Source organism: Drosophila miranda (genome assembly GCF_003369915.1).
Source record: "Drosophila miranda strain MSH22 chromosome Y unlocalized genomic scaffold, D.miranda_PacBio2.1 Contig_Y1_pilon, whole genome shotgun sequence".
Lineage (NCBI taxonomy): Eukaryota > Metazoa > Arthropoda > Insecta > Diptera > Drosophilidae > Drosophila > Drosophila miranda.
Genome location: NW_022881603.1, coordinates 13,869,889 through 13,895,806, shown reverse-complemented (window position 1 = coordinate 13,895,806; position 25,918 = coordinate 13,869,889). Strand labels below are relative to the sequence as shown.

The window sequence follows — 25,918 nt, the reverse complement described above, 5'->3', positions numbered from 1 at the left end:
AGAACCCATAAGAGCTAGAGCAACCAAATTTGGTATCCGCACTCCTAATATATCGGACCGAGACGAGTTTGTTTCAAAATTTCGCCACACCCCCTTCCGCCCCCGCAAAGGACGAAAATCTGGGGATATTCAAAAATCTCAGAGACTATTAAGGCTAGAGTAACCAAATTTGGTATCCGCACTCCTGTTGGATCTCACTATAAAACGTGTATCTCAAAATTTCGCCCCACCCCCTTCCGCCCACACAAAGAACGAAAATCTGTTGCATCCACAATATTGCACATTCGAGAAAACTAAAAACGCAGAATCATAGATAATGACCATATCTATCAGATTGCTGAATCTGGATCAGATCAGATCATTTTTATAGCCAATAGGAACAAATCAATTTGCAGTGGCTACGCAGCGCCCGACGTCACGCTCAGACTGATTTTCTGTCTCTTTGTCGTGCCGTTTAATATTAGCGGCGTCGGGTATAACCGTAGAGTTGCTGTGTCCGCAGCAACTCACAACGTTCCCCCTCGTTATACTCTATGATTGTGCGTTTTTAGTTTTCTCGTATCTGCAATATTGTGGATGCAACAGATTTTCGTCCTTTTTGGGGGCGGAAGGAGGTGGGGCGAAATTTTGAGATAACCGTTTTATAGTGAGATCTAACAAGAGTGCGGATACCAAATTTGGTTACTCTAGCGTTAATAGGCTCTGAGATTTGTGGATGCCTCAGATTTTCGTCCTTTGCGGGGGCGGAAGGGGGTGTGTCGAAATTTTGACACAAAACGGTCAAGGTCCGATATCACAGGAGTGTGGATACCAAATTTGGTTGCTTTGGCTCTTATAGGTTCTGAGATCCTTGAACTCATATTTTGCAGTTGGAAAAAAAGACCATGAAACCTGTGTGTTAGAAAGAGACAGAGCGAGAAAGAATGAAATTGTTTTCTTGATTCTGGCTATAATAATCAAACGATCTAGTTCAGATTTTGCACTCTGGAAGATATGGTCATCCTCTAAGATTCTGCGTTTTCGGTTTTATCGTATCTTTAAAAATGTGGATGCCACAGATTTTCGTCCTTTGTGGGGGCGGAAGTGGGCGGGGCGAAGTTTTGAAATATTTTTGTAGCAGTGACATATCACAGAAGTCTGGATCCAAAACATCGTTGCTCTAGCTCTTATAGTCTTTGAGCACAAGGCGTTGATAGGGACGGACAGACGGACGGACGGACAGACGGACAGACAGACAGGGCTCAATCGACTCGGCTATTGATGCTGATCAAGAATATATATACTTTATGGGGTCGGAAACGACTCCTTCTGGACGTTACACACATTCATTTTCACCACAAATCTAATATACCCCAATACTCATTTTGAGTATCGGGTATAATTATCCGGTTCTAGCACGGCTCGTCCCTCCCCTCCCCCCCAGTCGCCACCCAAACTGCAGTCAACTTGAACTTGGGTCTGGCGCACAGATACTCGTGCTGTGTGCTCTATGGCCCGGCGGAGGAGGAGCAGGAGAATATCAGCCATATCCATACAAAACCTGTTCTGCTAATTCGAGGGTTGCTTTTGTCCTGTTCCACCCACCGAACACCCAGCCACAGCCACTCGCTGTGGCCCTCCTCCTGATGGTGTGTCTTTGCATTTTGTTTGGTTTTTATACCCGAAACTCAAAATCAGTATTGGGGTATATTAGATTTGTGGTAAAAGTGGATGTGTATAACGTCCAAAAAGAATCGTTTCCGACCCCTTAAAGTATATATATTCTTGATCAGCATCAATAGCCGAGTCGATTGAGCCATGTCTGTCTGTCCGTCTGTCCGTCCGTCCGTCTGTCCGTCTGTCCGTCCCTTCAGCGCCTAGTGCTCAAAGACTATAAGAGCGAGAGCAACGATGTTTTGGATCCAGACTTCTGTGATATGTCCTGCTACAAAAATATTTCAAAACTTTGCCCCGCCCACTTCCGCCCCCACAAAGGGCGAAAATCTGTGGCATCCACAATTTCGACGATACGAGAAAACTAAAAACGCAGAATCGTAGAAGATGATTATATCTTTAAGACTGCGGAATCTGAATTGGATCGTATTATTATTATAGCCAGCATCAAGAAAACAATTTCATTTTTTCTCGCCCTGTCTCTCTCTAACACACACGTAGCATAGGCGGCTTTGCTTAGAGTAAAACATTAGCGCCTAGATCTCAGAGACTACAAAAGCTAGAGCAACCAAATTTGGTATCCACACTCCTAATATATCGGACCGAGACGAGTTTGTTTCAAAATTTCGCCACACCCCCTTTCGCCCCCGCAAAGGATGAAAATCTGGGGATATTCACAAATCTCAGAGACTATTAAGGCTAGAGTAACCAAATTTGGTATCCGCACTCCTGTTAGATCTCACTATAAAACGTATATCTCAAAATTTCGCCCCACCCCCTTCCGCCCCCACAAAGGACGAAAATCTGTTGCATCCACAATATTGAGGATACAAGAAAACTAAAAACTAAAACGCAGAATCATAGATAATGATCATATATATCAGATTGCTTAATCTGGATCAGATCAGATCATTTTTATAGCCAAAAGGAACAAATCAATTTGCACTGGCTACGCAGCACCCGACGTCACGCTCAGACTGATTTTCTGTCTCTCTCGCACGCACTCCTTGTCGTGTCGTTTAATATTAGCGGCGTCTGCCGGAGGAGAGCCATACTGACTTAGTATCGGGTATAACTGTAGAGTTGCGGTCTCCGCAGCAACTCACAACGTTCCCCCTCGTTATGACTTTGCTGTTGGCTGTTGGCGGTTGGTTGCCATTGTTGCTGCTGCTTTTACTCCGTGCTGCTGCTGCTGCTGCCATTTCTCATTTTTTATACCCGATACTCAAAATGAGTATTGGGGTATATTAGATTTGTGGTAAAAGTGGATGTGTGTAACGTCCAGAAGGAATCGTTTCCGACCCCATAAAGTATATATATTCTTGATCAGCATCAATAGCCGAGTCGATTGAGCCCTGTCTGTCTTTCCGTCTGTCCGTCCGTCCGTCTGTACGTCTGTCCGTCTGTCCGTCCCCTTCAGCGCCTAGTGCTCAAAGACTATAAGAGCTAGAGCACCGATGTTTTGGATCCAGACTTCTGTGATATGTCACTGCTACAAAAATATTTCAAAACTTCGCCCCGCCCACTTCCGCCCCCACAAAGAACGAAAATCTGTGGCATTTACAATTTTAAAGATATGAGAAAACCAAAAACGTAGAACTGTAGAGAATGACCATATCTTTAAGACTGCGGAATCTGAATTGGATCGTATTATTATTATAGCCAGCATCAAGAAAACAATTTCATTTTTTCTCGCCCTGTCTCTCTCTAACACACTCGTAGCATAGGCGGCTTTGCTTAGAGTACAACATTAGCGCCTAGATCTCAGAGACTACAAAAGCTAGAGCAACCAAATTTGGTATCCACACTCCTAATATATCGGACCGAGACGAGTTTGTTTCAAAATTTCGCCACACCCCCTTCCGCCCCCGCAAAGGACGAAAATCTGGGTATATTTAAAAATCTCAGAGACTATTAAGGCTAGAGTAACCAAATTTGGTATCCGCACTCCTGTTAAGTCTTACTATAAAACGTGTATCTCAAAATTTCGCCCCACCCGCTTCCGCCCCCACAAAGGACGAAAATCTGTTGCATCCGCAATATTGAGGATACGAGAAAACTAAAAACGCAGAATCATAGATAATGATCATATATATCAGATTGCTGAATCTGGATCAGATCAGATCATTTTTATAGCCAAAAGGAACAAATCAATTTGCACTGGCTACGCAGCACCCGACGTCACGCTCAGACTGATTTTCTGTCTCTCTCGCACGCATTCTTTGTCGTGTCGTTTAATATTAGCGGCGTCTGCCGGAGGAGAGCCATACTGACTTAGTATCGGGTATAACCGTAGAGTTGCGGTGTCCGCAGCAACTCACAACGTTCCCCCTCGTTTTATGTTTATGTTTCGTGTTAATGTTGCATTTCATTTCCATGTACATTACAGCCTTTCTCCGCTCAGCTGTTCAATGGCCAGCCCGTGCTGACTACACTTTATCCTGGCTGTATCCTGGCTGCAGAGTCCAACAACCCCTTTTGGCTGTGCAAATGTTTGGAATGTCTCCCCACCCGCCCCCCTTGGCAGTTGTCTGGCTGGGGTCTGGCCGAGCTCTGTCTCTGGCTCTGGCTCTTGGTCTGGCTACTGTTTCTGACTTGATTCTGGCTCTGACTTGTTTTTCGGGTTCGCTGCTGCCGCTGCTTTGCTGTCTGTTTAATTCCTTTCAGTCATCAGTTAGTTCCGTGGCTCTGTCAGGCATTGGTCTTGGACTTTTTACGACCCCTGCATTGAGGGAGACTTTACTTCCATTAAGACCAAATCTATATCTTAATAATACCCTTCTAGAGTATCAGTTATTCGTTCGATTTCGATTTTCCCCCGGAATTATCATCTCCGTTTCTCTGTTTGTTCTCGAATCTGTTAAATGTTGCCAGCGAAAATGTCACTTTTCTTGCGCTTAATTGAACATTTATTTCCAGCGGATAGATGGCACCAACGGATGGCTAAGACAGCCAGACAAAAGCAGCCGGGGGCAGCCTCCCTGACAGGAAGAGGAGAAGCATAGCCAGGACCAGGACCAGGAGCAAAGGCAGAGGCAGAGGCACCAACATCATTCAATGCATATTTTAGTAGTTTTTGTCTGCTCCTTGAAAATGATGAGATTGATAGAGGAAGAGGGAGGGGATAATCACCTTACCCACTTAGTTTCAGCTGGCGCCAGCTACCAGCCACCATCCACCGGCAAGACATCCTCTACAGCCCTCGCCCAAGATAAGCATCCCCAGACCCCGCTGCAGCCAACAGCCAACAGCAGATAGAGCCAGAGGCTGCAGCAGCAGCAGCAGCCGGCATACAGCAGCAGCAATTAAAATCAACTCCCAAAACTACAAATTAATTAGTTAATTAATTAGCTAAAAGCACTTGAGATGAGGGCTATAAATAGATGGATGAGTGGATGGAGATGCAGATCCACTTCGGCATCTGCTGGGTGGTTGGTGGCTTTGATCACCGCTCGAATGCCGTGCCAGTGCTGACAGGAGAACTCTCCCAGATACGATCTACCATTCACCATCCACCAGCCACCATCTATACGATCTCACAGATCTCCTCAGTGCCAGAACACATGCAGTCCAGATTGTGCATAAAAACTTTCGTTTTGTTTACACGGACGGTGCAGCGAGGCTATAGATACTCCTCGTACAGGGTCGGAGCGCGGAGTTGTTTGTTAAATTTATACATTTTTCTGCTTAAAGGCAAATGCAACTAAATGAACATCAATTACATGAGGCCGCCACGCCACCAGTACTGCGGCTGCCTGCTTCTCCGCCAGTTCTTCTTCTCTGGGAGCGGTGCCAGTAGCATGCTCCACTGCCTCGCACTGCATTCTGCTCACTGCAGTGCACTTCCTGTGGCCGCGAGGGCCCCCTGACGCCTGACGCATATACATCAAAACTTTCGCTGTTCGGTTTTTATCTTTCATCAGCAGCCCGAGAACGGGTTTCTTCGGTTGCGTTTCTTTGCCTCTTTACCTTTGTCTGTCTTGTGGTTAGCTCAGATCTAAAGAGTGGATGGAATGGGATGGGATGGGACGGAATGGGTTGTCAGTGGAGTGGTGGACGGACTATAAGAGACTATAAGAGCGAGAGCAACGATGTTTTGGATACAGACTTCTGTGATATGTCACTGTTACAAAAATATTTCAAAACTTTGCCCCGCCCACTTCCGCCCCCACAAAGGGCGAAAATCTGTGGCATCCACAATTTCGACGATACGAGAAAACTAAAAACGCAGAATCGTAGAAGATGACTATATCTTTAAGACTGCGGAATCTGAATTGGATCGTATTATTATTATAGCCAGCATCAAGAAAACAATTTCATTTTTTCTCGCCCTGTCTCTCTCTAACACACACGTAGCATAGGCGGCTTTGCTTAGAGTAAAACATTAGCGACTAGATCTCAGAGACTACAAAAGCTAGAGCAACCAAATTTGGTATCCACACTCCTAATATATCGGACCGAGACGAGTTTGTTTCAAAATTTCGCCACACCCCCTTTCGCCCCCGCAAAGGATGAAAATCTGGGGATATTCACAAATCTCAGAGACTATTAAGGCTAGAGTAACCAAATTTGGTATCCGCACTCCTGTTAGATCTCACTATAAAACGTATATCTCAAAATTTCGCACCACCCCCTTCCGCCCCCACAAAGGACGAAAATCTGTTGCATCCACAATATTGAGGATACAAGAAAACTAAAAACTAAAACGCAGAATCATAGATAATGATCATATATATCAGATTGCTTAATCTGGATCAGATCAGATCATTTTTATAGCCAAAAGGAACAAATCAATTTGCACTGGCTACGCAGCACCCGACGTCACGCTCAGACTGATTTTCTGTCTCTCTCGCACGCACTCCTTGTCGTGTCGTTTAATATTAGCGGCGTCTGCCGGAGGAGAGCCATACTGACTTAGTATCGGGTATAACTGTAGAGTTGCGGTCTCCGCAGCAACTCACAACGTTCCCCCTCGTTATGACTTTGCTGTTGGCTGTTGGCGGTTGGTTGCCATTGTTGCTGCTGCTTTTACTCCGTGCTGCTGCTGCTGCTGCCATTTCTCATTTTTTATACCCGATACTCAAAATGAGTATTGGGGTATATTAGATTTGTGGTAAAAGTGGATGTGTGTAACGTCCAGAAGGAATCGTTTCCGACCCCATAAAGTATATATATTCTTGATCAGCATCAATAGCCGAGTCGATTGAGCCCTGTCTGTCTGTCCGTCTGTCCGTCCGTCCGTCTGTACGTCTGTCCGTCTGTCCGTCCCCTTCAGCGCCTAGTGCTCAAAGACTATAAGAGCTAGAGCACCGATGTTTTGGATCCAGACTTCTGTGATATGTCACTGCTACAAAAATATTTCAAAACTTCGCCCCGCCCACTTCCGCCCCCACAAAGAACGAAAATCTGTGGCATCCACAATTTTAAAGATATGAGAAAACCAAAAACGTAGAATTGTAGAGAATGACCATATCTTTAAGACTGCGGAATCTGAATTGGATCGTATTATTATTATAGCCAGCATCAAGAAAACAATTTCATTTTTTCTCGCCCTGTCTCTCTCTAACACACTCGTAGCATAGGCGGCTTTGCTTAGAGTACAACATTAGCGCCTAGATCTCAGAGACTACAAAAGCTAGAGCAACCAAATTTGGTATCCACACTCCTAATATATCGGACCGAGACGAGTTTGTTTCAAAATTTCGCCACACCCCCTTCCGCCCCCGCAAAGGACGAAAATCTGGGGATATTCAAAAATCTCAGAGACTATTAAGGCTAGAGTAACCAAATTTGGTATCCGCACTCCTGTTAGATCTTACTATAAAACGTGTATCTCAAAATTTCGCCCCACCCCCTTCCGCCCACACAAAGGACGAAAATCTGTTGCATCCACATAATTGCACATTCGAGAAAACTAAAAACGCAGAATCATAGATAATGACCATATCTATCAGATTGCTGAATCTGGATCAGATCAGATCATTTTTATAGCCAAAAGGAACAAATCAATTTGCACTGGCTACGCAGCACCCGACGTCACGCTCAGACTGATTTTCTGTCTCTTTGTCGTGCCGTTTAATATTAGCGGCGTCTGCCGGAGGAGAGCCATACTGACTTAGTATCGGGTATAACCGTAGAGTTGCTGTGTCCGCAGCAACTCACAACGTTCCCCCTCGTTATACTCTATGATTGTGCGTTTTTAGTTTTCTCGTATCTGCAATATTGTGGATGCAAAAGATTTTCGTCCTTTTTGGGGGCGGAAGGAGGTGGGGCGAAATTTTGAGATAACCGTTTGATAGTGAGAACTAACAAGAGTGCGGATACCAAATTTGGTTACTCTAGCGTTAATAGGCTCTGAGATTTGTGGATGCCTCAGATTTTCGTCCTTTGCGGGGGCGGAAGGGGGTGTGTCGAAATTTTGACACAAAACGGTCAAGGTCCGATATCACAGGAGTGTGGATACCAAATTTGGTTGCTTTGGCTCTTATAGGTTCTGAGATCCTTGAACTCATATTTTGCAGTTGGAAAAAAAGACCATGAAACCTGTGTGTTAGAAAGAGACAGAGCGAGAAAGAATGAAATTGTTTTCTTGATTCTGGCTATAATAATCAAACGATCTAGTTCAGATTTTGCACTCTGGAAGATATGGTCATCCTCTAAGATTCTGCGTTTTTGGTTTTATCGTATCTTTAAAAATGTGGATGCCACAGATTTTCGTCCTTTGTGGGGGCGGAAGTGGGCGGGGCGAAGTTTTGAAATATTTTTGTAGCAGTGACATATCACAGAAGTCTGGATCCAAAACATCGTTGCTCTAGCTCTTATAGTCTTTGAGCAAAAGGCGTTGATAGGGACGGACAGACGGACGGACGGACAGACGGACAGACAGACAGGGCTCAATCGACTCGGCTATTGATGCTGATCAAGAATATATATACTTTATGGGGTCGGAAACGACTCCTTCTGGACGTTACACACATTCATTTTCACCACAAATCTAATATACCCCAATACTCATTTTGAGTATCGGGTATAATTATCCGGTTCTAGCCCTCCCCCCCAGTCGCCACCCAAACTGCAGTCAACTTGAACTTGGGTCTGGCGCACAGATACTCGTGCTGTGTGCTCTATGGCCCGGCGGAGGAGGAGCAGGAGAATATCAGCCATATCCATACAAAACCTAGCGACTCTGCCTCTCGTGATAGGGGTGTTGTTCTGCTGATTCGAGGGTTGCTTTTGTCCTGTTCCACCCACCGAACACCCAGCCACAGCCACTCGCTGTGGCCCTCCTCCTGATGGTGTGTCTTTGCATTTTGTTTGGTTTTTATACCCGAAACTCAAAATCAGTATTGGGGTATATTAGATTTGTGGTAAAAGTGGATGTGTATAACGTCCAAAAGGAATCGTTTCCGACCCCATAAAGTATATATATTCTTGATCAGCATCAATAGCCGAGTCGATTGAGCCATGTCTGTCTGTCCGTCTGTCCGTCTGTCCGTCCGTCCGTCTGTCCGTCTGTCCGTCCCCTTCAGCGCCTAGTGCTCAAAGACTATAAGAGCTAGAGCAACGATGTTTTGGATCCAGACTTCTGTGATATGTCACTGCTACAAAAATATATCAAAACTTCGCCCCGCCCACTTCCGCCCCCACAAAGGACGAAAATCTGTGGCATCCACAATTTTAAAGATATGAGAAAACCAAAAACGTAGAACTGTAGAGAATGACTATATCTTTAAGACTGCGGAATCTGAATTGGATCGTATTATTATTATAGCCAGCATCAAGAAAACAATTTCATTTTTTCTCGCCCTGTCTCTCTCTAACACACACGTAGCATAGGCGGCTTTGCTTAGAGTAAAACATTAGCGCCTAGATCTCAGAGACTACAAAAGCTAGAGCAACCAAATTTGGTATCCACACTCCTAATATATCGGACCGAGACGAGTTTGTTTCAAAATTTCGCCACACCCCCTTTCGCCCCCGCAAAGGATGAAAATCTGGGGATATTCACAAATCTCAGAGACTATTAAGGCTAGAGTAACCAAATTTGGTATCCGCACTCCTGTTAGATCTCACTATAAAACGTATATCTCAAAATTTCGCCCCACCCCCTTCCGCCCCCACAAAGAACGAAAATCTGTTGCATCCACAATATTGAGGATACAAGAAAACTAAAAACGCAGAATCATAGATAATGATCATATATATCAGATTGCTTAATCTGGATCAGATCAGATCATTTTTATAGCCAAAAGGAACAAATCAATTTGCACTGGCTACGCAGCACCCGACGTCACGCTCAGACTGATTTTCTGTCTCTCTCGCACGCACTCCTTGTCGTGTCGTTTAATATTAGCGGCGTCTGCCGGAGGAGAGCCATACTGACTTAGTATCGGGTATAACTGTAGAGTTGCGGTCTCCGCAGCAACTCACAACGTTCCCCCTCGTTATGACTTTGCTGTTGGCTGTTGGCGGTTGGTTGCCATTGTTGCTGCTGCTGGCATTTCTCATTTTTTATACCCGATACTCAAAATGAGTATTGGGGTATATTAGATTTGTGGTAAAAGTGGTTATGTGTAACGTCCAGAAGGAATCGTTTCCGACCCCATAAAGTATATATATTCTTGATCAGCATCAATAGCCGAGTCGATTGAGCCCTGTCTGTCTGTCCGTCCGTCCGTCTGTCCGTCTGTCCGTCCCCTTCAGCGCCTAGTGCTCAAAGACTATAAGAGCTAGAGCAACGATGTTTTGGATCCAGACTTCTGTGATATGTCACTGCTACAAAAATATTTCAAAGCTTCGCCCCGCCCACTTCCGCCCCCACAAAGGACGAAAATCTGTGGCATCCACAATTTTAAAGATATGAGAAAACCAAAAACGTAGAATTGTAGAAGATGACTATATCTTCCAGAGTGCAAAATATCGTACAATTATGAACAATATCGTATAATTATTAAAGCCAGAATCAAGAAAACAATTTCATTCTTTCTCGCTCTGTCTCTTTCTAACACACAGGTTTCATGGTCTTTTTTCCAACTGCAAAATATGAGTTCAAGGATCTAAGAACCCATAAGAGCTAGAGCAACCAAATTTGGTATCCGCACTCCTAATATATCGGACCGAGACGAGTTTGTTTCAAAATTTCGCCACACCCCCTTCCGCCCCCGCAAAGGACGAAAATCTGGGGATATTCAAAAATCTCAGAGACTATTAAGGCTAGAGTAACCAAATTTGGTATCCGCACTCCTGTTGGATCTCACTATAAAACGTGTATCTCAAAATTTCGCCCCACCCCCTTCCGCCCACACAAAGAACGAAAATCTGTTGCATCCACAATATTGCACATTCGAGAAAACTAAAAACTCAGAACCATAGATAATGACCATATCTATCAGATTGCTGAATCTGGATCAGATCAGATCATTTTTATAGCCAATAGGAACAAATCAATTTGCAGTGGCTACGCAGCGCCCGACGTCACGCTCAGACTGATTTTCTGTCTCTTTGTCGTGCCGTTTAATATTAGCGGCGTCGGGTATAACCGTAGAGTTGCTGTGTCCGCAGCAACTCACAACGTTCCCCCTCGTTATACTCTATGATTGTGCGTTTTTAGTTTTCTCGTATCTGCAATATTGTGGATGCAACAGATTTTCGTCCTTTTTGGGGGCGGAAGGAGGTGGGGCGAAATTTTGAGATAACCGTTTTATAGTGAGATCTAACAAGAGTGCGGATACCAAATTTGGTTACTCTAGCGTTAATAGGCTCTGAGATTTGTGGATGCCTCAGATTTTCGTCCTTTGCGGGGGCGGAAGGGGGTGTGTCGAAATTTTGACACAAAACGGTCAAGGTCCGATATCACAGGAGTGTGGATACCAAATTTGGTTGCTTTGGCTCTTATAGGTTCTGAGATCCTTGAACTCATATTTTGCAGTTGGAAAAAAAGACCATGAAACCTGTGTGTTAGAAAGAGACAGAGCGAGAAAGAATGAAATTGTTTTCTTGATTCTGGCTATAATAATCAAACGATCTAGTTCAGATTTTGCAATCTGGAAGATATGGTCATCCTCTAAGATTCTGCGTTTTCGGTTTTATCGTATCTTTAAAAATGTGGATGCCACAGATTTTCGTCCTTTGTGGGGGCGGAAGTGGGCGGGGCGAAGTTTTGAAATATTTTTGTAGCAGTGACATATCACAGAAGTCTGGATCCAAAACATCGTTGCTCTAGCTCTTATAGTCTTTGAGCACAAGGCGTTGATAGGGACGGACAGACGGACGGACGGACAGACGGACAGACGGACAGACAGACAGGGCTCAATCGACTCGGCTATTGATGCTGATCAAGAATATATATACTTTATGGGGTCGGAAACGACTCCTTCTGGACGTTACACACATTCATTTTCACCACAAATCTAATATACCCCAATACTCATTTTGAGTATCGGGTATAATTATCCGGTTCTAGCACGGCTCGTCCCTCCCCTCCCCCCAGTCGCCACCCAAACTGCAGTCAACTTGAACTTGGGTCTGGCGCACAGATACTCGTGCTGTGTGCTCTATGGCCCGGCGGAGGAGGAGCAGGAGAATATCAGCCATATCCATACAAAACCTGTTCTGCTAATTCGAGGGTTGCTTTTGTCCTGTTCCACCCACCGAACACCCAGCCACAGCCACTCGCTGTGGTCCTCCTCCTGATGGTGTGTCTTTGCATTTTGTTTGGTTTTTATACCCGAAACTCAAAATCAGTATTGGGGTATATTAGATTTGTGGTAAAAGTGGATGTGTCTAACCTCCAAAAAGAATCGTTTCCGACCCCATAAAGTATATATATTCTTGATCAGCATCAATAGCCGAGTCGATTGAGCCATGTCTGTCTGTCCGTCTGTCCGTCCGTCCGTCTGTCCGTCTGTCCGTCCCCTTCAGCGCCTAGTGCTCAAAGACTATAAGAGCGAGAGCAACGATGTTTTGGATCCAGACTTCTGTGATATGTCCTGCTACAAAAATATTTCAAAACTTTGCCCCGCCCACTTCCGCCCCCACAAAGGGCGAAAATCTGTGGCATCCACAATTTCGACGATACGAGAAAACTAAAAACGCAGAATCGTAGAAGATGACTATATCTTTAAGACTGCGGAATCTGAATTGGATCGTATTATTATTATAGCCAGCATCAAGAAAACAATTTCATTTTTTCTCGCCCTGTCTCTCTCTAACACACACGTAGCATAGGCGGCTTTGCTTAGAGTAAAACATTAGCGCCTAGATCTCAGAGACTACAAAAGCTAGAGCAACCAAATTTGGTATCCACACTCCTAATATATCGGACCGAGACGAGTTTGTTTCAAAATTTCGCCACACCCCCTTTCGCCCCCGCAAAGGATGAAAATCTGGGGATATTCACAAATCTCAGAGACTATTAAGGCTAGAGTAACCAAATTTGGTATCCGCACTCCTGTTAGATCTCACTATAAAACGTATATCTCAAAATTTCGCCCCACCCCCTTCCGCCCCCACAAAGGACGAAAATCTGTTGCATCCACAATATTGAGGATACAAGAAAACTAAAAACGCAGAATCATAGATAATGATCATATATATCAGATTGCTTAATCTGGATCAGATCAGATCATTTTTATAGCCAAAAGGAACAAATCAATTTGCACTGGCTACGCAGCACCCGACGTCACGCTCAGACTGATTTTCTGTCTCTCTCGCACGCACTCCTTGTCGTGTCGTTTAATATTAGCGGCGTCTGCCGGAGGAGAGCCATACTGACTTAGTATCGGGTATAACTGTAGAGTTGCGGTCTCCGCAGCAACTCACAACGTTCCCCCTCGTTATGACTTTGCTGTTGGCTGTTGGCGGTTGGTTGCCATTGTTGCTGCTGCTTTTACTCCGTGCTGCTGCTGCTGCTGCCATTTCTCATTTTTTATACCCGATACTCAAAATGAGTATTGGGGTATATTAGATTTGTGGTAAAAGTGGATGTGTGTAACGTCCAGAAGGAATCGTTTCCGACCCCATAAAGTATATATATTCTTGATCAGCATCAATAGCCGAGTCGATTGAGCCCTGTCTGTCTTTCCGTCTGTCCGTCCGTCCGTCTGTACGTCTGTCCGTCTGTCCGTCCCCTTCAGCGCCTAGTGCTCAAAGACTATAAGAGCTAGAGCACCGATGTTTTGGATCCAGACTTCTGTGATATGTCACTGCTACAAAAATATTTCAAAACTTCGCCCCGCCCACTTCCGCCCCCACAAAGAACGAAAATCTGTGGCATCCACAATTTTAAAGATATGAGAAAACCAAAAACGTAGAACTGTAGAGAATGACCATATCTTTAAGACTGCGGAATCTGAATTGGATCGTATTATTATTATAGCCAGCATCAAGAAAACAATTTCATTTTTTCTCGCCCTGTCTCTCTCTAACACACTCGTAGCATAGGCGGCTTTGCTTAGAGTACAACATTAGCGCCTAGATCTCAGAGACTACAAAAGCTAGAGCAACCAAATTTGGTATCCACACTCCTAATATATCGGACCGAGACGAGTTTGTTTCAAAATTTCGCCACACCCCCTTCCGCCCCCGCAAAGGACGAAAATCTGGGTATATTTAAAAATCTCAGAGACTATTAAGGCTAGAGTAACCAAATTTGGTATCCGCACTCCTGTTAAGTCTTACTATAAAACGTGTATCTCAAAATTTCGCCCCACCCGCTTCCGCCCCCACAAAGGACGAAAATCTGTTGCATCCGCAATATTGAGGATACGAGAAAACTAAAAACGCAGAATCATAGATAATGATCATATATATCAGATTGCTGAATCTGGATCAGATCAGATCATTTTTATAGCCAAAAGGAACAAATCAATTTGCACTGGCTACGCAGCACCCGACGTCACGCTCAGACTGATTTTCTGTCTCTCTCGCACGCATTCTTTGTCGTGTCGTTTAATATTAGCGGCGTCTGCCGGAGGAGAGCCATACTGACTTAGTATCGGGTATAACCGTAGAGTTGCGGTGTCCGCAGCAACTCACAACGTTCCCCCTCGTTTTATGTTTATGTTTCGTGTTAATGTTGCATTTCATTTCCATGTACATTACAGCCTTTCTCCGCTCAGCTGTTCAATGGCCAGCCCGTGCTGACTACACTTTATCCTGGCTGTATCCTGGCTGCAGAGTCCAACAACCCCTTTTGGCTGTGCAAATGTTTGGAATGTCTCCCCACCCGCCCCCTTGGCAGTTGTCTGGCTGGGGTCTGGCCGAGCTCTGTCTCTGGCTCTGGCTCTTGGTCTGGCTACTGTTTCTGACTTGATTCTGGCTCTGACTTGTTTTTCGGGTTCGCTGCTGCCGCTGCTTTGCTGTCTGTTTAATTCCTTTCAGTCATCAGTTAGTTCCGTGGCTCTGTCAGGCATTGGTCTTGGACTTTTTACGACCCCTGCATTGAGGGAGACTTTACTTCCATTAAGACCAAATCTATATCTTAATAATACCCTTCTAGAGTATCAGTTATTCGTTCGATTTCGATTTTCCCCCGGAATTATCATCTCCGTTTCTCTGTTTGTTCTCGAATCTGTTAAATGTTGCCAGCGAAAATGTCACTTTTCTTGCGCTTAATTGAACATTTATTTCCAGCGGATAGATGGCACCAACGGATGGCTAAGACAGCCAGACAAAAGCAGCCGGGGGCAGCCTCCCTGACAGGAAGAGGAGAAGCATAGCCAGGACCAGGACCAGGAGCAAAGGCAGAGGCAGAGGCACCAACATCATTCAATGCATATTTTAGTAGTTTTTGTCTGCTCCTTGAAAATGATGAGATTGATAGAGGAAGAGGGAGGGGATAATCACCTTACCCACTTAGTTTCAGCTGGCGCCAGCTACCAGCCACCATCCACCGGCAAGACATCCTCTACAGCCCTCGCCCAAGATAAGCATCCCCAGACCCCGCTGCAGCCAACAGCCAACAGCAGATAGAGCCAGAGGCTGCAGCAGCAGCAGCAGCCGGCAGACAGCAGCAGCAATTAAAATCAACTCCCAAAACTACAAATTAATTAGTTAATTAATTAGCTAAAAGCACTTGAGCTGAGGGCTATAAATAGATGGATGAATGGATGGAGATGCAGATCCACTTCTGCATCTGCTGGGTGGTTGGTGGCTTTGATCACCGCTCGAATGCCGTGCCAGTGCTGACAGGAGGACTCTCCCAGATACGATCTACCATTCACCATCCACCAGCCACCATCTATACGATCTCACAGATCTCCTCAGTGCCAGAACACATGCAGTCCAGATTGTGCATAAAAACTTTCGTTTTGTTTACACGGACGGTGCAGCGAGGCTATAGATACTCCTCGTACAGGGTCGGAGCGCGGAGTTGTTTGTTAAATTTATACATTTTTCTGCTTAAAGGCAAATGCAACTAAATGAACATCAATTACATGAGGCCGCCACGCCACCAGTACTGCGGCTGCCTGCTTCTCCGCCAGTTCTTCTTCTCTGGGAGCGGTGCCAGTAGCATGCTCCACTGCCTCGCACTGCATTCTGCTCACTGCAGTGCACTTCCTGTGGCCGCGAGGGCCCCCTGACGCCTGACGCATATACATCAAAACTTTCGCTGTTCGGTTTTTATCTTTCATCAGCAGCCCGAGAACGGGTTGCTTCGGTTGCGTTTCTATGCCTCTTTACCTTTGTCTGTCTTGTGGTTAGCTCAGATCTAAAGAGTGGATGGAATGGGATGGGATGGGACGGAATGGGTTGTCAGTGGAGTGGTGGACGGACTATAAGAGACTATAAGAGCGAGAGCAACGATGTTTTGGATCCAGACTTCTGTGATATGTCACTGTTACAAAAATATTTCAAAACTTTGCCCCGCCCACTTCCGCCCCCACAAAGGGCGAAAATCTGTGGCATCCACAATTTCGACGATACGAGAAAACTAAAAACGCAGAATCGTAGAAGATGACTATATCTTTAAGACTGCGGAATCTGAATTGGATCGTATTATTATTATAGCCAGCATCAAGAAAACAATTTCATTTTTTCTCGCCCTGTCTCTCTCTAACACACACGTAGCATAGGCGGCTTTGCTTAGAGTAAAACATTAGCGACTAGATCTCAGAGACTACAAAAGCTAGAGCAACCAAATTTGGTATCCACACTCCTAATATATCGGACCGAGACGAGTTTGTTTCAAAATTTCGCCACACCCCCTTTCGCCCCCGCAAAGGATGAAAATCTGGGGATATTCACAAATCTCAGAGACTATTAAGGCTAGAGTAACCAAATTTGGTATCCGCACTCCTGTTAGATCTCACTATAAAACGTATATCTCAAAATTTCGCACCACCCCCTTCCGCCCCCACAAAGGACGAAAATCTGTTGCATCCACAATATTGAGGATACAAGAAAACTAAAAACTAAAACGCAGAATCATAGATAATGATCATATATATCAGATTGCTTAATCTGGATCAGATCAGATCATTTTTATAGCCAAAAGGAACAAATCAATTTGCACTGGCTACGCAGCACCCGACGTCACGCTCAGACTGATTTTCTGTCTCTCTCGCACGCACTCCTTGTCGTGTCGTTTAATATTAGCGGCGTCTGCCGGAGGAGAGCCATACTGACTTAGTATCGGGTATAACTGTAGAGTTGCGGTCTCCGCAGCAACTCACAACGTTCCCCCTCGTTATGACTTTGCTGTTGGCTGTTGGCGGTTGGTTGCCATTGTTGCTGCTGCTTTTACTCCGTGCTGCTGCTGCTGCTGCCATTTTTCATTTTTTATACCCGATACTCAAAATGAGTATTGGGGTATATTAGATTTGTGGTAAAAGTGGATGTGTGTAACGTCCAGAAGGAATCGTTTCCGACCCCATAAAGTATATATATTCTTGATCAGCATCAATAGCCGAGTCGATTGAGCCCTGTCTGTCTGTCCGTCTGTCCGTCCGTCCGTCTGTACGTCTGTCCGTCTGTCCGTCCCCTTCAGCGCCTAGTGCTCAAAGACTATAAGAGCTAGAGCACCGATGTTTTGGATCCAGACTTCTGTGATATGTCACTGCTACAAAAATATTTCAAAACTTCGCCCCGCCCACTTCCGCCCCCACAAAGAACGAAAATCTGTGGCATCCACAATTTTAAAGATATGAGAAAACCAAAAACGTAGAATTGTAGAGAATGACCATATCTTTAAGACTGCGGAATCTGAATTGGATCGTATTATTATTATAGCCAGCATCAAGAAAACAATTTCATTTTTTCTCGCCCTGTCTCTCTCTAACACACACGAAGCATAGGCGGCTTTGCTTAGAGTCAACCATTAGCGACTAGATCTCAGAGACTACAAAAGCTAGAGCAACCAAATTTGGTATCCACACTCCTGTGATATCGGACCTTGACCGTTTTGTGTCAAAATTTCGACACACCACCTTCCGCCCCGCAAAGGACGAAAATCTGGGTATATTTAAAAATCTCAGAGACTATTAAGGCTAGAGTAACCAAATTTGCTATCCGCACTCCTGTTAGATCTTACTATAAAACGTGTATCTCAAAATTTCGCCCCACCCGCTTCCGCCCCCACAAAGGACGAAAATCTGTTGCATCCGCAATATTGAGGATACGAGAAAACTAAAAACGCAGAATCATAGATAATGATCATATATATCAGATTGCTTAATCTGGATCAGATCAGATCATTTTTATAGCCAAAAGGAACAAATCAATTTGCACTGGCTACGCAGCACCCGACGTCACGCTCAGACTGATTTTCTGTCTCTCTCGCACGCACTCCTTGTCGTGTCGTTGAATATTAGCGGCGTCTGCCGGAGGAGAGCCATACTGACTTAGTATCGGGTATAACCGTAGAGTTGCGGTGTCCGCAGCAACTCACAACGTTCCCCCTCGTTTTATGTTTATGTTTCGTGTTAATGTTGCATTTCATTTCCATGTACATTACAGCCTTTCTCCGCTCAGCTGTTCAATGGCCAGCCCGTGCTGACTACACTTTATCCTGGCTGTATCCTGGCTGCAGAGTCCAACAACCCCTTTTGGCTGTGCAAATGTTTGGAATGTCTCCCCACCCGCCCCCCTTGGCAGTTGTCTGGCTGGGGTCTGGCCGAGCACTGTCTCTGGCTCTGGCTCTTGGTCTGGCTACTGTTTCTGACTTGATTCTGGCTCTGACTTGTTTTTCGGGTTCGCTGCTGCCGCTGCTTTGCTGTCTGTTTAATTCCTTTCAGTCATCAGTTAGTTCCGTGGCTCTGTCAGGCATTGGTCTTGGACTTTTTACGACCCCTGCATTGAGGGAGACTTTACTTCCACTAAGACCAAATCTATATCTTAATAATACCCTTCTAGAGTATCAGTTATTCGTTCGATTTCGATTTTCCCCCGGAATTATCATCTCCGTTTCTCTGTTTGTTCTCGAATCTGTTAAATGTTGCCAGCGAAAATGTCACTTTTCTTGCGCTTAATTGAACATTTATTTCCAGCGGATAGATGGCACCAACGGATGGCTAAGACAGCCAGACAAAAGCAGCCGGGGGCAGCCTCCCTGACAGGAAGAGGAGAAGCATAGCCAGGACCAGGACCAGGAGCAAAGGCAGAGGCAGAGGCACCAACATCATTCAATGCATATTTTAGTAGTTTTTGTCTGCTCCTTGAAAATGATGAGATTGATAGAGGAAGAGGGAGGGGATAATCACATTACCCACTTAGTTTCAGCTGGCGCCAGCTACCAGCCACCATCCACCGGCAAGACATCCTCTACAGCCCTCGCCCAAGATAAGCATCCCCAGACCCCGCTGCAGCCAACAGCCAACAGCAGATAGAGCCAGAGGCTGCAGCAGCAGCAGCAGCCGGCAGACAGCAGCAGCAATTAAAATCAACTCCCAAAACTACAAATTAATTAGTTAATTAATTAGCTAAAAGCACTTGAGATGAGGGCTATAAATAGATGGATGAATGGATGGAGATGCAGATCCACTTCTTCATCTGCTGGGTGGTTGGTGGCTTTGATCACCGCTCGAATGCCGTGCCAGTGCTGACAGGAGAACTCTCCCAGATACGATCTACCATTCACCATCCACCAGCCACCATCTATACGATCTCACAGATCTCCTCAGTGCCAGAACACATGCAGTCCAGATTGTGCATAAAAACTTTCGTTTTGTTTACACGGACGGTGCAGCGAGGCTATAGATACTCCTCGTACAGGGTCGGAGCGCGGAGTTGTTTGTTAAATTTATACATTTTTCTGCTTAAAGGCAAATGCAACTAAATGAACATCAATTACATGAGGCCGCCACGCCACCAGTACTGCGGCTGCCTGCTTCTCCGCCAGTTCTTCTTCTCTGGGAGCGGTGCCAGTAGCATGCTCCACTGCCTCGCACTGCATTCTGCTCACTGCAGTGCACTTCCTGTGGCCGCGAGGGCCCCCTGACGCCTGACGCATATACATCAAAACTTTCGCTGTTCGGTTTTTATCTTTCATCAGCAGCCCGAGAACGGGTTGCTTCGGTTGCGTTTTTATGCCTCTTTACCTTTGTCTGTCTTGTGGTTAGCCCAGATCTAAAGAGTGGATGGAATGGGATGGGATGGGATGGGACGGAATGGGTTGTCAGTGGAGTGGTGGACGGAATGCCATTAAAGACCCAGCATTAATCAAATTAATTTGATAGTTTCTTTGATAGGATGTTCTTGTTCTTGCAATCAGGACAATGAGGACTACTCACATATCACGCTCAATTTGGCCGGAGGCGAGGCCTCTCTGGCGCCGCTGGCCAAACTGGTGGCAATGCACACATAATCGCCCACATCCTCCTCCCGCTGCACGGCCTCGATATGCAAATGGGAACCGACTCGATAGATTCGCTTGTCATACGCAATCTCGCGACCTGAAACGGGCATAGGAATCAAATTAGTACAGCCGAATGGATGGGTTTGGACTGCTTGTGGTATGGCCTCACCATTGTGCAGCCATTCGTAGTGCAAATAGCTGGCGGGATCCGTGGCCTCGCAGCCAAAGTCGTCGGCCTCGTTCTCCACAATCGACTGGCTCTGGGGCACGCGCAGGAAGCGCGATGTGCTGGCCCAGCCGGGAGCTGCAATTGGATTACAAAGTGGATTAGAATTAGTTAAAAGTTAAGCCCATTTACATAATATTTATGATTAAAGAGTGTTGCCAAAAAAATGCACTAAGCATAATTGCATTTAATTGCTACATTTAATTGGTTTAACAAATTAAATGCGCTTAAGCTGCACAAATTACGGTGTTTAGGTTAAATGTAATTATGTTGAGCAAAAAAAAAACACTGAAAGGGGAAAAGAAATTTCACATCAAACCTCCGAAGGATACAATACAATACTACCAATTTATTTATCATCTATCAGACTATCATTCGACAAGAAGGTAGGATAATCACGAGCTCTCGAGGCTTGTAAGCCACCATATTTAAATAGCTTTGGAAAGTCCTCAAAAAGTATACCAAAGGGTACCTAAAAGTCTTCCAACAACTGACAAGAAGCCAGCCATTCCTTTGAAATCCTTGATCCTATACTCTTTAGAGCAAGAGCTAGATTGTATCATGCGTCTGGTGCTAGCCAGGATACCCCTTTGGAAACAGGGCATTTCATATCCTACACCATATAGCAAAAGTCCCTGCATCGTTGCGTGCTCTCTACTAAAATTACAATGTATAAATGGGGGAAAATAAAATAAGCAAAAACGTTTTCAGAGCCAACATAATTAAAAACCGGGCGAGAGGCTCTTTTCAACAAAAAATCGTGCTATGAATGCACAAAGGGAAAATATGTTTTTATTCATTTTATTATTTGTATTTTTTTATATTTTAATTTGTTTTTGTATAGAATATTCTTTCTCTCTGGGTGAATGCAATTTACTCGTTGTTTATTCGTATATTGAATCAACATCTGCGACTGCAGTTTATGGGAATTATCCTGCGGTGCTACGGGGCCAGAAAACACGTTTAAATGTTAATGGGATTACTTAATGAGCCAGAAATGAAATGCAGCAAAGTATTATATATATTCATACGAGTATGTGCATAAAAGTTGGGCTTATGCGGCCACAACTTTTGGGGAGGCACCACCACATCGCCTGAAGCCGGAGGGGAGTTTCAGTTTATTTTGAACCGCATCGCATCCATCGAGTAAAAGCCATGCAATTCGAAAGTAATTATTCTTGATTACACCACGAGGAGAACTACAAAACGGAAACCATTATATTTGGCCACTAATTGGAGCAATTTGAGGCAACACCTCAGATTGTGGGGGCCACGAACCAGACCCAGACCGAGAGCGAGGCCCAGAACGAGACTGAGGACCACGACCACGACAAGGAATCAATAAGCAGACACAGAACCACACCAGCAACAACATCATTAAAGGCAAGGCAAGGCAGTCGAGTCGAGTTTCTGTTGCTGTTTGGGGCACAGTCGCAGCGCAGTGGTATTCAGATGCCAGTCACATAGCCGGGCGACGTGCTATGATACAAGCGAGCGAGAGCCCCACCGTAAAGGCAGTTGGACAGGCAGGAGCTTGGATGGGAGTCTGGCCCTGCCCCTGGTCTGCTGGTCTCCTGGTCTTCTGGTCCTTCTGTGCGTGCGAGTCGCATCGATTTAATTTGCTGTGCAGAAAACAAGTTGGCAAGCTTCCCCACTCCTGCCCCCCAGTCGCAGGCTGCCCCATCTCGGGCCAGTTACTGGGCGTCGATTAAAGAAATATGCGCCCCGTTTGGCTCCGGCGTTGATTGCGCTGACGTGGGCCCGATGCGTGAGGGGGAAAGGGAGCTGGAAGCTGCCAGAAAAAAGTGTTGATGCTGCAAACAGAGACCAAGAGGCTACACTGAGAGGAAAAGTGAGGCTAGAAGTAAGAGATAAATCTTAAAAACTAGTGGTTTTTGAAGATAATGGCAACCAATCCCCTGTTTTATGGCATAGAAGGGCTTTTACCTGCCAGTAAACTCCCAAAAGGCTTAGGCTCAATCCTTTTTTCTCCCAGTGCACAAGGACAGGCAATGCCAGAGCAGCGGGCAGTCCATCTGCCCAGCGACTGCCCATCTTGATCTGTCTATATAGTAGCAGCCTTTCTCCGTCTCCGTCGCCGTCTCCTCGCCCTTCCGTCCCCCTCTGTGTGTGTGATAATTAGTTCGTTTGTTTGGCTCAAATGACCGAAATCAGCAAGTCAGCAGCATTCCCAGACCCACTGCTGAGGCCTGCTGCTCGTCAGTATCAACATCTTCTGCCTCGAATTCGTATTCAGATTCAGATTCAGTTTCCGAATCAGTTCGAGATACACACATTCAACTGCCACAAATTGTGCGGCAACATTTGTCGATTAAGCACAATGAATGCGAAATATTGTTGTAATAATCTGGAGTCCCACTGTGGCATCCACTTGAACTTGCCCCAGCATCAGACATCAGCCAACAGGCACTCCGCACTCCCCATGGGCGGCGTTTTGATTTGATTTCATTGGGGGAATCGATTAAGGCTAGAGATAGATGGAGAAAAGAGACTGAACTGTCACTCTGTTGTCTGGAATCTGTGGCATTTTGTCTGGAAAAACCTTTATCCAGGGAAGGAACTGCAAGTCAACATGGGATTGAAAACGGGCAGGAGGAAATGACTGCGACTGACAATTACCCGTCAAAAGTTTGTGATCTGGGGCTCTGGCTTTGAGGGTGAAAGAATGTTCGTTTTGATGGGGTCTTGTCTCTGGTAAAAAGTCAGGTCTCGGAGGTTCCACAAATGATAATCATTCTCGGGCTTGCCGCGGGATTCCTCCCTGAAATCCGTCAACATTCGTCTGAATCTGAATGAAAGTCTAATTTCTTGCAATTCTGAGAGCGCTTTCGAGTGAACTTTCAACTTGAAGGCTTTAAGGTTGCTCAGGATGAAGCAGACAGGCCGCAGTGGGAGTGGGGTGGAGTGTCATAGAGAGGCAGGAAAGCTGAGTTGTAGTGGCTCACAGCTGCTCTGTCCTGCCCTGCCGTGGTGCGGCCCGTCTGGGCATGTTGCATGCAGCATTTTGCATGCTTGAATAACAAATTATGACTGCCACACAAAAGGAACTCACACACACACACACACACACAGGCGCACGGAGCAGACGGAGAGACAGGACAGCCATGGCATATTATTTGCCATGAAATTAGCTGAAATTTCGGCATCGCCTGTCCCACTTCAAGTGGCCATGCACAGATCCTTGTCCGACTGCCTGTACCTGCCTGTAATGACATGTCCTTTGCTTCAAATGAGCTGCTGTTCGGGTTTCTCACCCGGGGCTGCCGTCCTGCTTGCCTAAGGACTTCATTTTGGGTCTCATAATCATTCCATCATTCCTACCTCTCCCGCTGCCTTGAACATGAAAGACTCCTGCTCCTGTCCGGCTTCTAATTGAGTCATTTTGCACGCTACTTCTACTATTCAGAACTCAATTGTATGCAGATACAAAGGACCGACAGGGACCATGGTTACCCAGGCACCCAGGCGGCCACCCACCCAGACGACGGCAGATGAGGATGTGCCCAACTACGTAGCAAGATTTGAATGGATATGAATCCTCTGAAGTTCTTTGAAGTCAGTTAAAGCAATTTCCCAAGTTCCGAACATCGAAACAACATTGATAAGAACTTCAATTTCAATTAAATATTGATTAGGTTTCTCACGGATCACCCATGAATCTATCCCATTCAATGATTGATTCCTTACCCATCAAGGTGCTCGCCAGGATGCACATCGAGATCATCATCACATCCATATCCATAGTTTGTACTCCTTTATCGCTCTCTCTCTCTCTTTCTCTGTCTATCCTTTGGTCTTTCTCTGGCCAATTAGCGGGGATAAAGCCTCGCAATCACACACACACGCGCACGCACACACTCGAATCACGCGGGAGGACACTCACGAATAGGATTGAAGGGTATTATGTGCTGACAATCCGTTGATATATTCAGGCGACTATCCATCGGCTCAGAGCCGGGTCGGGGAGAGCTGCTGCCAAGTAAGTGCCAGGCACTCGAAAACCACTCAACGCATCTGTAAATATTCAATATTTGGCTGCCAGACGACTGCAGACGACGAGTCCAATTGCTGAATGGCCTTTTCGACGGGCTCCTTGGTCCCTGGGTCCCGGAATCGGAGGAGCTGTGTATGTGTCGGGTCGGTTTTTCGATATTTACTGTGGACACTCAAATTAAATTGCTATTTACATAGCTGGAACGCATGAAATGCATTTATCAACGAGCACACGGAGACAACTCGGGGGCCTCAAAGAGATACGGGACACTTGCTGTCTGTAGTCTGTAGCGTAGCGTTGTTGGTTTATGTTTCGTGGTTACTGCTTTTTTATCAGTGCCTAGATTGACAAGCTACAAGGGACAAGCGACCGGGGCAAAGCGACAGTAAGAGGTGCAGTAACAGTTTACGGATACGCCGATACGCCGACAAAGGTATCTAGCTACACAAAATGCACTGCAAGACGACCAAGAGTAGTAGATACGGACCGGGGCCGGGACTGGGCGCTGAGGTGACCCAAAGAACCGATGATGATGCGAACCGATCCGAACAGAGCGCAACGAATCAACTTAATTTGTATCCCAAAGATACTACTGGAGGAATACTGTCCATCTGCTGCATCCTTGGCATTGGGCTCGAAACTCGAAATGAACAGGCTTTTGGTGGGTGATTTTGCCTGCTTCCCGCTCCCCGAAATAGGGGGAGTTTTCGAGATATCTGGACGCAAGGGAACACGGAACAACCGAACGAACTGCTTGCGTCGACTGTCGTGGAAATGGAAAAACTGGTTGCCGTGTGAGATACATTCGGGCAGCAAGGCCATTCTTTCAAATCCGCCCGCTTTCAAATGTTGCTGGTGGTTACAAATGTTGCTCGGCAACAAAAAACGCGTGCTGCGGAGAAGAAAAAAGGTGTGGACAACACGCAAAACGGCCCACAAAATTCAACGCATGCAAGTAAAATTCACCCCCTTTGCTTAACATACCCTGGAGACCAAGACCCGAGAGAAGAGAGAGAAAGTTCCTGTGGAATACTGGGTGCAGTCTGCATGTATGCGTGCGAGCCAGTATTTTTGGCTTGTACTGGGCAGTATTGCCGTGCAGCAGACGCTGCGCGCCAAAATAAATGAATTTGAACGGATATCCTGCAGTTTTATATTCGGTTATTATTACTTAAGAAGTAAGAGAGTGTAAGAGCAGAAAATCACACAAATTAATTGAGATCTGTTCGCT

General features: G+C 45.6%; 1 protein-coding gene across 1 annotated transcript in view; it reads right to left on the bottom strand.

The window, feature by feature from the left end:
* The window catches only part of LOC117189609 (tyrosine-protein kinase-like otk), a 52,700-nt gene extending 27,124 nt beyond the window's left edge, over positions 1-25,576 (bottom strand). The window contains exons 1-3 of the mRNA XM_033394731.1: positions 24,381-25,576; positions 20,616-20,750; positions 20,382-20,543 (exon numbers count right to left, since the gene is read on the bottom strand). Coding sequence (XP_033250622.1) covers positions 20,382-20,543; positions 20,616-20,750; positions 24,381-24,435 — 352 coding nt within the window. The 5' untranslated portion in view covers positions 24,436-25,576. The remainder of the gene's footprint in view (positions 1-20,381; positions 20,544-20,615; positions 20,751-24,380) is intronic.
* Between the last annotated feature and the right edge of the window lie 342 nt (positions 25,577-25,918).